The sequence below is a fragment of the Nomascus leucogenys genome, chromosome 12 (genome assembly GCF_006542625.1).
Source record: "Nomascus leucogenys isolate Asia chromosome 12, Asia_NLE_v1, whole genome shotgun sequence".
Classification (NCBI taxonomy): Eukaryota; Metazoa; Chordata; class Mammalia; order Primates; family Hylobatidae; genus Nomascus; species Nomascus leucogenys.
In genome coordinates this window covers 60,671,668-60,684,107 of record NC_044392.1, presented here as the reverse complement: position 1 = coordinate 60,684,107, position 12,440 = coordinate 60,671,668, and the positions used below count along the sequence as shown (strand labels likewise).

At 45.2% G+C, this 12,440-nt stretch overlaps 1 protein-coding gene across 1 annotated transcript in view; it reads right to left on the bottom strand.

Moving 5' to 3' along the window:
- Positions 1 to 355: 355 nt before the first annotated feature.
- The window catches only part of NGF (nerve growth factor), a 52,502-nt gene continuing 40,417 nt past the window's right edge, over positions 356 to 12,440 (bottom strand). Inside the window, exons 2-3 of the mRNA XM_030823228.1 lie at positions 8,058 to 8,181; positions 356 to 1,246 (exon numbers count right to left, since the gene is read on the bottom strand). Of these exons, the coding sequence (XP_030679088.1) occupies positions 509 to 1,234 (726 nt within the window). The 5' untranslated portion in view covers positions 1,235 to 1,246; positions 8,058 to 8,181 and the 3' untranslated portion in view covers positions 356 to 508. The remainder of the gene's footprint in view (positions 1,247 to 8,057; positions 8,182 to 12,440) is intronic.

Genomic DNA, 12,440 nt, shown 5'->3' with positions numbered 1-12,440 from the left:
CCATGCCCAGTGGTGATCTGCCTCTTGATGAGGCTCCACTAACTTCCCCAAGGGAGGAGACCAGGGCCCATGCTTCCAGGCCGTGGGCAGGTAATCCAATGATTAGGTACCTTTGGCTCTGGAATGTAGAACAAAGTTGCAATCCAGCAGGCTTCCTTTGCTAATCATGCCTGGCTTAGGCTAATACCTGAAACCAGTCAGCCTGTCCTGAAGTTGCAGCACTGGCTGGGGTGGGGTAAAGGTTATACGTGGGCCTTAGAAGGAGCCAGGGAGTGCTTGGGACAATTCCCCCTGCATCTTCCTGAGACTTGCAGATGATTTTACTGAGAAAAATAACCAGCATCAGCACACAGGATGCTTCCAAAAATTTAATAAATAATGATTCTTTAAAACTGTATAAACTATAAATTACCATGCAGTCCTTATAATTTAAAATAATTTACAGGTTGAGGTAGGGAGGGGCCCAGGAGAGTGTAGAAGGGGCAGGGGGAGGGAGCGTGTCGGCAGGTCAGGCTCTTCTCACAGCCTTCCTGCTGAGCACACACACACAGGCCGTGTCGATCCGGATAAATCGCCAGGCAGCCTGCTTGCCATCCATGGTCAGCGCCTTGACAAAGGTGTGAGTCGTGGTACAATAGGAGTTCCAGTGCTTTGAGTCAATGCCCCGGCACCCGCTGTCAACGGGATTTGGGTCCCGGCACTTGGTCTCAAAAAAGTACTGTTTGAATACACTGTTGTTAATGTTCACCTCTCCCAACACCATCACCTCCTTGCCCTTGATGTCTGTGGCAGTGGTCTTATCCCCAACCCACACGCTGACACTGTCACACACCGAGAATTCGCCCCTGTGGAAGATGGGGTGTGATGATGACCGCTTGCTCCTGTGAGTCCTGTTGAAGGGGGCAGCACCACCAACCTCGAAGTCCAGATCCTGAGTGTCTGCAGCTTCAGGTGGGGGCTGGGTGCTAAACAGCACACGGGGTGAACGGAGTCGCCGCTTTTTAAATAGCCTGGGGTCCACAGTAATGTTGCGGGTCTGCCCTGCCACACGTGCAGCTATCGCCGCTGCCGGGGCACTGCGGGCTCTGCGAAGGGCGGTGTCAAGGGAATGCTGAAGTTTAGTCCAGTGGGCTTGCGGGATGGTGTGTCCTGCAGGAACATTGCTCTCTGAGTGTGGTTCCGCCTGTATGCCGATCAGAAACGCTGTGATCAGAGTGTAGAACAACATGGACATTACGCTATGCACCTGGAATGAAAAAGAAATGAGGGTGACTTCATGGAGTACTAAATGCAGTCAAAAGGCAGTTTCTGGGTCCCTCAGAGTTGACCTCCCAAGGGGATCACAAATAGGTTTCGTTCAAACTGGGGCACTTCTGAGAGGGAAGGGGTGTGCTAGCAATGGTTACACCGGGACAACAGGCGTAAGCCGGGGCTGACTCAGGCAGTATGGATGTGTGGTCACTCCATCCGAGCTTCTCCAGGAAGTGACAGAGCCCCTGAAATTTTGCCCAGTAGTTCGATATGAGCTTGGAAACATCACTTACAGAGTCCCTTGAGTTCTCTGACGCTTAAGGCAGCAGAGGGAGGTGGTAAGTGTCCATGTGTGTACCAGGGAGGCCGGTGGGGAGAGTTTGACACCTCTCCCTGGCACTTGTGCCTTGATATGATGGTGCTATCCTGCTCAACAGTTTTGAATCTTCTGGGAAGGCACTGGGAAGATCTGCTGGGGACATGTCTTGAAGCCTCAGCACTGGATACTCCCTTTCAGACAGTGCACTGGGTCAGCTCTAAGATCTGGTGACTTGGAGCCCTTGTTATGAATTCACAAAGCATCATGTTTGGCAAAAACCTTGTGGCTCTGGGACCATCTTAGTCCAGGCACCTCTTCAGACACCACCCCACATATATAAATGTGGACCACATAATAGTTCCTCTTTGTGTGATGTTTTTAAAATGTGTTCACTTCTATCTTCTCATGAGTCTGTGAGTTCAATTAGGATTTATCATATTTATTTCACATATAAGGAAACTGATTCACAGAAAATGAACTAACACTAAAACATTGAAGTCACAAATGAAAACTGAACCAGAAATAGAATCCAAAGTTGACCCCTTACTAAGCTAGTGTCCTTCCATCCATCCTTCCTTCTTTTCTCCCTCCTTTTCTCTTTCACTCTTAAGCATGTCTTTTCTTTTTATTATTTGTTCTTATGTGACTATAGATCAAATGGTATGGATCTATCTGTCCCCAAGAGGACTCCATACTGCACTGCAGTTACCCCACAAATAATCCCCCAACTTGGTCAAGTAATTGTGGAATCAGTTCTGCTCCTGGAGGGCCTCTCACTGGCCTCTGTGGAGCTCCTGTGCATACTTGTAGATGTGTAGCAAACGTCAGCTCCTCTGTAAAGCTTCCATATATCTTCTAGGTAGGATTAGAAATATCGCCTGTAAGAGTGTTCTACAAACTTCCAATTCTGTCCTTTCTCCCATCTCTGCTTCCCACTCTTATGGGTCATTCTGCTCCCTTTCTACACAGATACCACCTAGTCCTCGAAGGCTTCTCAGATCACTCCAATCAAAAATGATCTTTTGCCATTCTGCACTTCAGAATAGCATAATTGTATGTGCATATGTATGTGTGCATGTGAGTGTGAGTGTGTGTGTTCTCTCCTACTAAATCAGTGTAATGACAAGAACTCTGCATTGGGTCTGGAGGTTAGAAAATCTTGTTTGGATTCCTACTCCACTACTTGTTAGCAGAAGAAACTCATTTAATTTCCCAGAGCCTTAGTGTTCCCATTGATTGGAGGTGGGCAAAAAACAGTATCTCCCAGAGTAGTTGTTAGGATGAAGTAGGTTCTCACAAAATTTGTGTAAATCATGAGTTATTTCTGTCTCCTCGTGGTCAAGGACTTTGTCTTTTGTGCTTTCTACTGCTGGTTTTACCTCTCTCAGACGTCCTTCAAAGCCATTTTTATTGTCTCACCCTGACAGTGAGATACTCGATGGTGGAGCCGTGTCTCATCCACCTGTGTATCTGGGCACTCCATCCCTTGTATTCCACAGCAGTTTGTGCATAACCCTATCACCTCTCCTAGGGTTGTGGATAATCATTAACTTGTCTGTCTCCCTGAGAGTGCTTTGCAAACTGCACAATTTGCATTTCAATATTTCCAGGGCCAGTTGCCATGTCTGGCATGTAGTAGGTACTCAAAAAATTTAAGGAGAATGAATGAAACAAAGAATGAATGAGAGTGGCAAGAGAAGCTTGCCATCTGCCTTCTTTCCATCACAGTGCGTGGTTTCTTTTGGCCTTTGTGCATATGGCTACACACTGCTTTTCTAATCTGTTTTAAGGCAACACATTCTTCTCCTCCATACTGTGCTTTTATTCAGCTGGAAATAGACAGCTCTTTGGTGAGATACCAAGAAGGAAATCACCAAATTCTTTTCTCTTTGGTTTCTTTGAAGAATGTTTCTATTTGCTCCAATTCTTCAGCTGACCATGCAAAGGATGCAATGGCATATCTGGGGTTTTGGCCATTACCAGATCTGTTGGCTAATGGTCTTGCAGGTAAATGTCTGATCAACACTTAGAGGACTGAATATTCAGTTGGCAGCAAATCTAAACATTTTACTTTTGCTCCTTTTCATGTTTCATTTCTTTGTTCTTCTCGGTACATAATATCTCTTATCAGATAAATTAAAGGAGAAGAAAGAAAACTGAAATTCATCCCCTTTTATCCAAATTAGTAACACTTGTTGGAATTTCAAGAGGAAAATGAAATTAACTAAATAAAAGGGTTTCGATGGACATAAGGGACATACCTCTCCCTATTCCCCATTACCAGAGGTTCCCACTTCATTCTTGGTCTCTCCTTTGGTGGGCTCCTCCTGTTCTAAGGAGCCCATCGAAATTTCTGTGCAATTGACTCCCATACCTGGATCTCTAATCAACTAGTCTTTTGAAGCTAGTTCTGCCCTCCAGCTTCCTGAGGGCAATTCTCCATAGATACTGGCATTTTAAATGCAAGATATCCAAAACAAAAATCTTCATACTCATAATCCTAATTAGGATCGTCTCCTCCCCATCTTCGTTCTCTGCATACAATAGCAACAGCCCCATTTTGGACTATTTGATGATAGTTTCACAGCTACCATCTCTTTTGATCCTCTCTCCTCATCTCCCTAAACACGCTTCTTCAAAGTTTCCTTTTTCTGTTACTGGAACCATCATTCATTCATCCACTAGCTCCATACCTCTGCTTATCCCTCTGCTTTTTCCTCCCTGACCTCCATCCAGCCCTTTTGGTTCTGGTTTGGTAGCATTATCTTGAAACTGCATTTTTTCTTCTATTCTCATCTCTGGGTCCCTAGTTCAGGTCATGGGAACAGTCTCCCACCTGATGTCCTGGACCCTCATCTCTCTTCTTCCAGTGCCTCCTATCCCTGGCCACCCCATTTAGCTTCTTAAAGCCTGCTCTGATCATATCACCCTGCTCAAAGGAGCTGGTGCCAAGTGCCTTGTCTGTAAGCCAGTAGGGACTGATCTGCCTGGCAATGGGATCCTGCCTCCTTCTACTCCCCTCACATAGTTTGCATTCCGAGTGCACAAAACTCTTGGGGGCAGTTCCTGCTTGAGCTTCCCCACCACTGCCATTTTTCAGACTCTTCCCTTCCAGGTATGCTCCCCTACCCTCTCAGGGCCTTTTCTGCTCTCCACCTCTGCTGGTGGAATCCTTCCTGTTGTCCTTCAACAACGTCAGTGCTGCCTTCCCTGGGGAGCTTTTTGTAATTCTGAGACAAACTACCTTCTCTCTTTTTTTTTTTTTTTGAGATGGAGTCTTGCTCTGTCGCCCAGGCTGAAGTGCAGTGGCTTGATCTCAGCTCAATGCAGCCTTCGCCTCCCGGGTTCAAACAAGTCTCCTGCCTCAGCCTCCTGAGTAGCTGGGACTACAGGCACATGCCGCCACACCTGGCTAATTTTTGTATTTTTTGCAGAGGCGGGGTTTCACCATGTTGGCCAGGATGGTCTTGATCTCTGACCTCGTGATCTGCCCCCCTCGGCCTCCCAAAGTGTTGGGATTACAGGCATGAGCCACCACGCCCGGCCCCTTCTCTAGCTCTTAAAGCCTTCCCTTTATATTCTCTTAGGGCTGTTGTATTCTCTTATCCTCCCTTCTAGAGGACAAACTCCCTGTAGGCAGCAAAGTATCCTACTCATCTTTGTTTTCTCTAGGTGACCTAGAACTCCTAGGTAACTCCACCTCTAAGAACCTGTGAGTATGTAGACAAGTCTCCTGCCTCCAGTGTTCCTTAATTCTCCATCTGCGTGATGATGTTTAAGGTACCTTCCAACTATTATATTCTTTCATTTCAGGCAATTATGAAGTTTTCTACCCTGCCTTGCATCTGCTGGTTTGACTGAACTGACTTCACAAAGATCCTACACTCTAACACTACTTTTCCACTCACAGTCAAGATACCAAATGGTATCACATTTAATCACAATGGAGATTTGTATCAAGGGCAGAATGTTTCATTAAGACTTGAAAATGTCTCAAATATATCTCTCATTTAGATTTTAGGTTTAAAGTTTTTTAAAAAAAATATTTAATTACTCATGAGAGTGTGTTCCTATAAACTTTTAAGTTTTAAAAAACTCTTAAAAATGATCAGTAGATAAAAGAAAAATTGAGTACATTTTCTATTCTAGTGATATAATGCACCGTTTAGAAAAGAACATTCTTTTTATTTTTGGTTGATGTGAAGCAGGGGAGAAGTTTTATTTATTTATTTTTTAAAAACACCCTTTGAAGCATTTCTCCTGAACAGATGACAGCCTTCTGTGTGGCTTTACTAAGCAGAGCTCTGCAAGCTGAATGATCAGCTGGGGAGGATGCAATTAGGGGCTTACATGAACGAACATGTTCTATTTAATGTGAGAATGCTCTTTAATTGTCCTACTCCTACCTAGAACGGAAGATCCATGACTAAGAGTGGGGCAGCCCATTGGGATGCCTTTACAACCAGCCACTGATGGGCTGCCCTGCCCTCTTGCCCTCTTCTGAACCAGTGGTACATTCTGTGGATTTCCAGTGGTTCACACAGTCCAATAATAGGATAAATTTCTTGCACTAGGTGAATGATCTTCAAAGATTCTGGCCTCACCTGAATAGGGGATGGAGCTGCTGGACAGAGCTAAGCAACTGGCCCAAATATTTGTGGTTAGGAGGGCTGATGGCACTGGGAGGCTTGGCAACCGTTCCTGGGGAGATGTGTTATAGAAGGGAGTGAGAGAATTCCTGCCTTAGAGACAGCCATGCCAAGAGCTGCGAGTGATTCTCGGGCTAGAGATGGGATACGTGAACCCGGGTCACTAACAGTTGGTGAGAGAGGAAATTCTTGTGGCCAAGGAAATCCAGCCTCCTCCTCCTCCATCTCATTCGCCACATTCTGAGAGTGGGCCAAGGGTCATTTCTTGTTTTACGCCTGGCCTTCACTCTAAATGTTAACTGGCTGCTGTCTTCAGCTGTAAAGGCTCGAATACTCTTGGGGGTTGGAGCTGGTGGGGAGTGTGGGAGGAATTCTGTGGCTCCTCATTTCCCCAGCAAGGTACTTCAGAGGTGTCCTGGGCTGGGCTGAACAGAGAGAGGCATCGACAGAGTAAAATCCAGAGACTCTGTTAGCATCTCCCAGACAGGATTTATTGGGAGGAGGCATGGCCTGGAAGGTACATCAGAGATTCAAGTCCAGAGGCTCTCAAACTTCAGGGCATCAGAATCACCTGGTGAGTTTGTTACACTATAGACTGCTGGGCCCCATCTCCAGAATGCTTGATTCTGTAGGTCTGGTAGGAGGACACTAAGAATCTACATTTCTAGTGAGTTTCCAGATGATGCTGTTGCTGTTGGTCTGGGGACCACATTTTGAGAGCCACGAGTCTAGTCTAATTCTTTAACTTTGTGGAAGACAAAAATGAGCCTTGGAGAGGCTAAGTGACTTGGGCTTTTGCAGCCAGTGAGTGGCAGGGCCAGTCTGTGGACACCTGACTTGAGCTCAGCCTTGCTATCTTTTAGGGGCAAGAGGCCTGAAGCCATATGCACACTGTAACTGATAGGTGGTGGATTGAGTTTACTCATCCCGCAACATCAAAATGAAAATTCCATTCAACAGATTGTAAGTTTTACCTTCCTGATGCCACAAATCCAGATATTAGGGAACATTTAGATATTGAATTGTTTTCATATCTGCTTTATTAGGTTTCTGGGCACCATGTAGACTTGATCTAAAAGCACTTGAAATACCCATGATAGAAATATTGCAACCAGAAAGCACTAGCAGGTATCAGCACCTGTGGGGTCACTGGGCTCTTGGAGGGCAGGTGTGCTGGATACATGAATGGGAACCAAATCTACTGATCTGAATTCTAAGAGACATACCTTGACATGAATGAGCTGAGATAGTAGTAATTATTATTTATTGGGTATAATTTTCTAATTAACCACTACACAAACCTGGAAGGTTGGCTGTATTATTCCTATTTTAACAATGAGAAACCAGAGATGTAGTAAGATTAAGTAACTGCATCACAGGTACACACCAAACAGAAGTGGAACTCAGAGCCAGACCTCCCGTGTGCAGATCTGGAACTCTTCCCCACCCCTCTACTCCACCGGTGAAGGATACAAAGAGAGTGGCTGTGAACCTTCCATTTCGCAAGTTCCCTGCTCAGTCGGACCAGAGAGTTGTGTGGAGGGTCTGACTGACGCTGTCTGTTCGAGGTCCTGTGTTTGGCAACTTTAGACCCTTGATGCAGCTCAGACTCCTGATATGTCCCTGGGGGCCATGGGGCCAACCTGAGGGCGCAAAAGATTTCCTTTCCTGAGTGGGCTAGGGGAGCTGCATTGCTGCACCACTGAAAGCTTCTCCAGGCCCCTGCTGCTCAGCAGTTGGTTCTGACTTGCCCTCTCAGGTCCTGTCACTTGGGACTCCTGCTTCTGGCAGCTGCAGAGGGAGGACCTTGGCAAGGCCAAGGTCCCTTAGGCACTTACCTCAGTGTGGCCAGGATAGAAAGCTGCTCCCTTGGTAAAACTGTTATTGGGTCCGGACGCTGAGCTGAGCTTGGGTCCAGCATGCCATCCAGCCCCTTGGACTGCACGACCACTGGCCAAAACTCTGTGGAGGGGGAGAGCTGGCGTTAGACTGGTACCTCACCATATTCCCTGTGCCCTACACAGTGGGGAGGCATGTGCCAATAGGACAAATTCCATTTCCTTGAGTTCTGGGATTTTACCAGCATCAAGGCCCAGGAAGGAGCTAGAATTTGGCTACCAAAATTTACCAGGGCTTGGCCTCTCATGGTCCTGTGGTGGCACCTGCCTCTCACTCTTGCACCATACCTTTTGGTTTCAGCCTGGACATAGTCCATGGCTGATCTTGCACCTAGTGCAGGTGTTTCTAGACACATGCCAAAGTCTTGCCCCAGCAGATCCCTAATCTGGCATCAAAATGGAAATTGTTCAGTACATTACACATGCAGACGTAGCACATCCAACTCTGAACCAGCCTAAAATACATTATACAGACGCAAAATCCCTGACAATTCAGAGCAAGTTGGTGCTTTGATAAAAATGCAAATGAGTAATGGTGACAAATAAGACAGATTGACCATTTGAGAGAGAATGTGGAGCCCTCACAGAATCAGACAGGAATCTCAGAGTACCACACTGAAAGGCAGATTTTAGGATTGGAAGCTATGGAGCTGATACAATTTTAAAAAATCAATTTTAGGCTGTAGTTTCTAGAAACAATGGAAGTTTTCTATTCTCCTCCCACTTCTATAATGTAATTTATGTAGGCACTTCATTCATTCACAACATTGTCTGGGCACCAATTATGTGCCAAGCACTGTTTTTGGTGCTGAGCAGCAGTAAACAAGACAAACAAGGCCTCTGCTCTCATGGGGCTTACAGTCTTGTGTAAATAAGCAAGATATCTCCAGATTCTTTATATGCCATGAAGGCAATTACAGGGTCTGATGATAGAGAGCAACTGCAGGATGTATCAAGGGGCCACTGTAGACAGGATGCTCAGAGAGGAGTTCTCTGAGGAGATGGCCTTCAAGTTGAGATCTGGAGGATGAGAAAGAATGAGGGAGAGAAGATTCTAGGCAGCAGGACAAGTGCAAAGGCCCTGAGGTAGAAACAAGACAAAGGTTCTGAGCATGGAGGAACAAGACCTAGAAAATGAGCTGGAGAGCCAGGAAGAGCCAGGTCTACAGAGACACAGCAAGGAGCTATGGTTTTATCCTCAGGACATTAGGAAGGGAGTGGAGGGCTTTGAACAGGAGGGTGATATTTATGGATAAATGAATGAATGATTATGTCTATCACAGAATTTGTTGTTGGGTGGAGATGTCCTCCCAATAAAGTTCTAGAATGGCATCTTAACTTTCCTGTCCGTATTCTCTTCAACTTCAAAAAAATCTTCTCCCTGTGATATCTTTTTCCAGCGTGGATCCCCACCACATATTTTCATCCAACTCCCTCTCAGCTTGTGCTGTGAAAGCAAATGTCAGAGAAGCCACCATGGCTCCCCAAACTCCAACCACGAAGAGGAGTTGGAGAACAGGGGAGGTAGCAAGAGCCTCTGAAGTGATCTTCAAGTTACTAGAAATCATGAAATTAAGCCCTGGGATGTCTCCATTCTTCTTCCTTTCCCATCCTGCTCAAAATAGTCTTCTTCCTCCAGAAAGTACCAGAAAAACCTTCAATACTCAATTGGGGTTGAAGGCTAGTGATGAAAATGCATACTCAGACACTCTTTAAAAGGTTACATTCTGTGATAAAGAACATTTTCATGCTCTCCCAGGGTTGGACTTAGCATGGGAGAGGGAGAATGGCATGTCCCCAGGGTAAGAGGTGGGCATTATCTGGTCCCATTACTCATGGGAAGATGGTTTCATCTAGTCCATAAACCCTTCATCTGGGTGTTTGGCTAAACCTGAAAGGTTGCAGGCTGGAACCCACACACCTGCATTCCAATTCAGTTTACTCTGAGCTTTCTCCTCTGTAGGAGGAGATTCAGTTCATCTTTGAGCTTTCTCCTCTATAGGATCAGAAGCTGGTACAGATGACAGCTAAGGTCCCCTTTGGCTCTGATCATCTGAGATTCCATGACTTTGAATGTTTTCCAGGCTGCATTGCTACTAGATGCTTAAGTAGTGCTTTCTCTTACCCCAAAATTGGGATTCATTTATTTCATTAATTAAACACTTAAACTTGCAAGTCCTGTGCTGGCCACTGTGTTAGGTGTTAGGTGCTAGGGACACAAAGAAGAATAAGACATAATACTTAACTTCCTAGAGCAAGTAATCTAGAGATAGGAAAAGGCACGCATGTAAACAAACATTTGAAGTGCAGTGTGATAAGTATGATGTATATGTGACATGATATGGAAACACAGTGGAAGGAGAAATTGGTTTTATCTGGCCAGACTAGTTAGAGACGTGTTCATAGAGGAGGTAACATCTGAGCAGAGTTCTTAAGGATGAATAGGAGCTCATTAGGGAAGAAGGGAAGGAAAGGCCCCAGGGTTCAAGAACTGGGTGGAGGTCCACCATGGCATTGCAAGAGGAGTAGGGGAGGGGAGAGGAGTATAGAATGGGCCTTACACATCAGAAGGTGCTAATAGACTTGCAGTACCCACTTCTGCGGCCTGCCCACTGAACTTCTTCCTATAGGACACAAAAAGCCTCCGCTTTTAATCAGTGGAGCAACCAGAGAAGTAATATTGACTTTCTCTGGAAATATTCTAGATATTCCACTACAAGCTAGGATGGCCTCCAATCTGGATGACTAGAAGAAGAGGGAAGTTTGGTTTAAATAAAAAATTCCACAGTTCCTAGGAAGATCTGCATTCTTAGTGTGTCTACTATAAGCCAACCACAATAGATTCCTGGCCCTGTACCTGCAATTTCTGGACTAAGTCACCTTGGTGCATGCCAGGGCCAGGGTCTCCTGCCAATCTCATCTGGATGTCTGATTGCTATATTTGAAACTGTGTCCAGCATTTCCTATGCCTTTGTCCTTGTCTTATTCTGGGTTGATATAAGCAGTTTACTACTGTAGAGAGAAATTCTCTGTCCACAATAATGAAACTGTAAATGATTTTTATAGATATTGTTGTCATTGTTTTTAGTCTCATGCTGATGAAGGTTGAGGCTCTAAAATTAAATCCAGTTTAAATATTACAAATTTCTAGTGCAAAGGCATTGGGACAAACAACCCAAATGCATATCTATTTTTAAAACCCTGTCTGTTTTCATAGGATAATCACTTAAACAGAAATCAGCTCTCACACTTTTGATAAATGCATGGAAATAAATCCCCGCTCATTTCAGGATCATGTTCTATTCTTTCTTACAGGGCACAAAGGAATCCTAATAAAGTCTGATGTACCTCTTCTAGAGCTTGTCCTGTCCTGGGTTTCATGCTTTAAAGCAGTGGTTCTCAAAGTGTGGTTCCATAGTAGTATTGTAGTAATGTCTTAGAACATGTTAGAAATGCAAATTCTTGGGTTTCACCACAAACCTACTGAATCAGAAACTCTGGGAATGAAACACAGCAATCTGTGGTTTAATCAGCTCTGCAGGTGATTCTGATAGTCACATAAGTTTAAGAACCATTGCTTTAGGGCTTCCACCTTGTTCCTCCTCATGGGGTGAAGTATCCAGTGCAAAGACAAAGCGCCAACCCAGAGCCAGTCCACTGCTATAGACCACCCGCTTGAATGTAACTTTCCATATAACAGTCAAAGGTATGTTGTGGGCTTCTTCCCTCTTCTGGACCATACTCCTAGGACTTATCATCTCAGAACCCATGTCCAACAAACCCTGAGCCTGCTAGAGCTAGAGGAGAGAGGGTTCTTCTTAAGACCCCTGAGGTTGATCAATAATATTTTGGTCAATTTCAGCCATGAAACTTAGATTAATGGCAAACTGTTCAAAATTCAATCAGTGTATAGTTTAAGGAAACTGTGCCTCTGCTGACCGTTTGTCAGGGACTAATGGGCCTTAGCCACAGCTATTGAAACCCGATAACTCTGTCAATCACCATCCCCCTAATCCCTCCACACTCAGACTTTGTGGGACAGTCTGTCTACCTCGCTGGCTCCCCCTTTCTACTGTCCCTGAATCCTCCGTAGCAGTGGTTCTCAACTTTGGTTGTAGCTTGGAATCTCCTGGGCAGCTTTCCACACTCCTGCTGCCTGTGTCTCACCTTCAGAGATTCTGATTTCATTGACCTGGAGTGCTGCCTGGGCATCAGGAATTTGTAAAGCTCCCTAGGTGATCCCAATATAAAGCCAGGGCTGGGATCCCCAGCTGCACAGGATGAATGGGAAGCTTGGAATTGTCTTTGATAAGCTAGTAATTA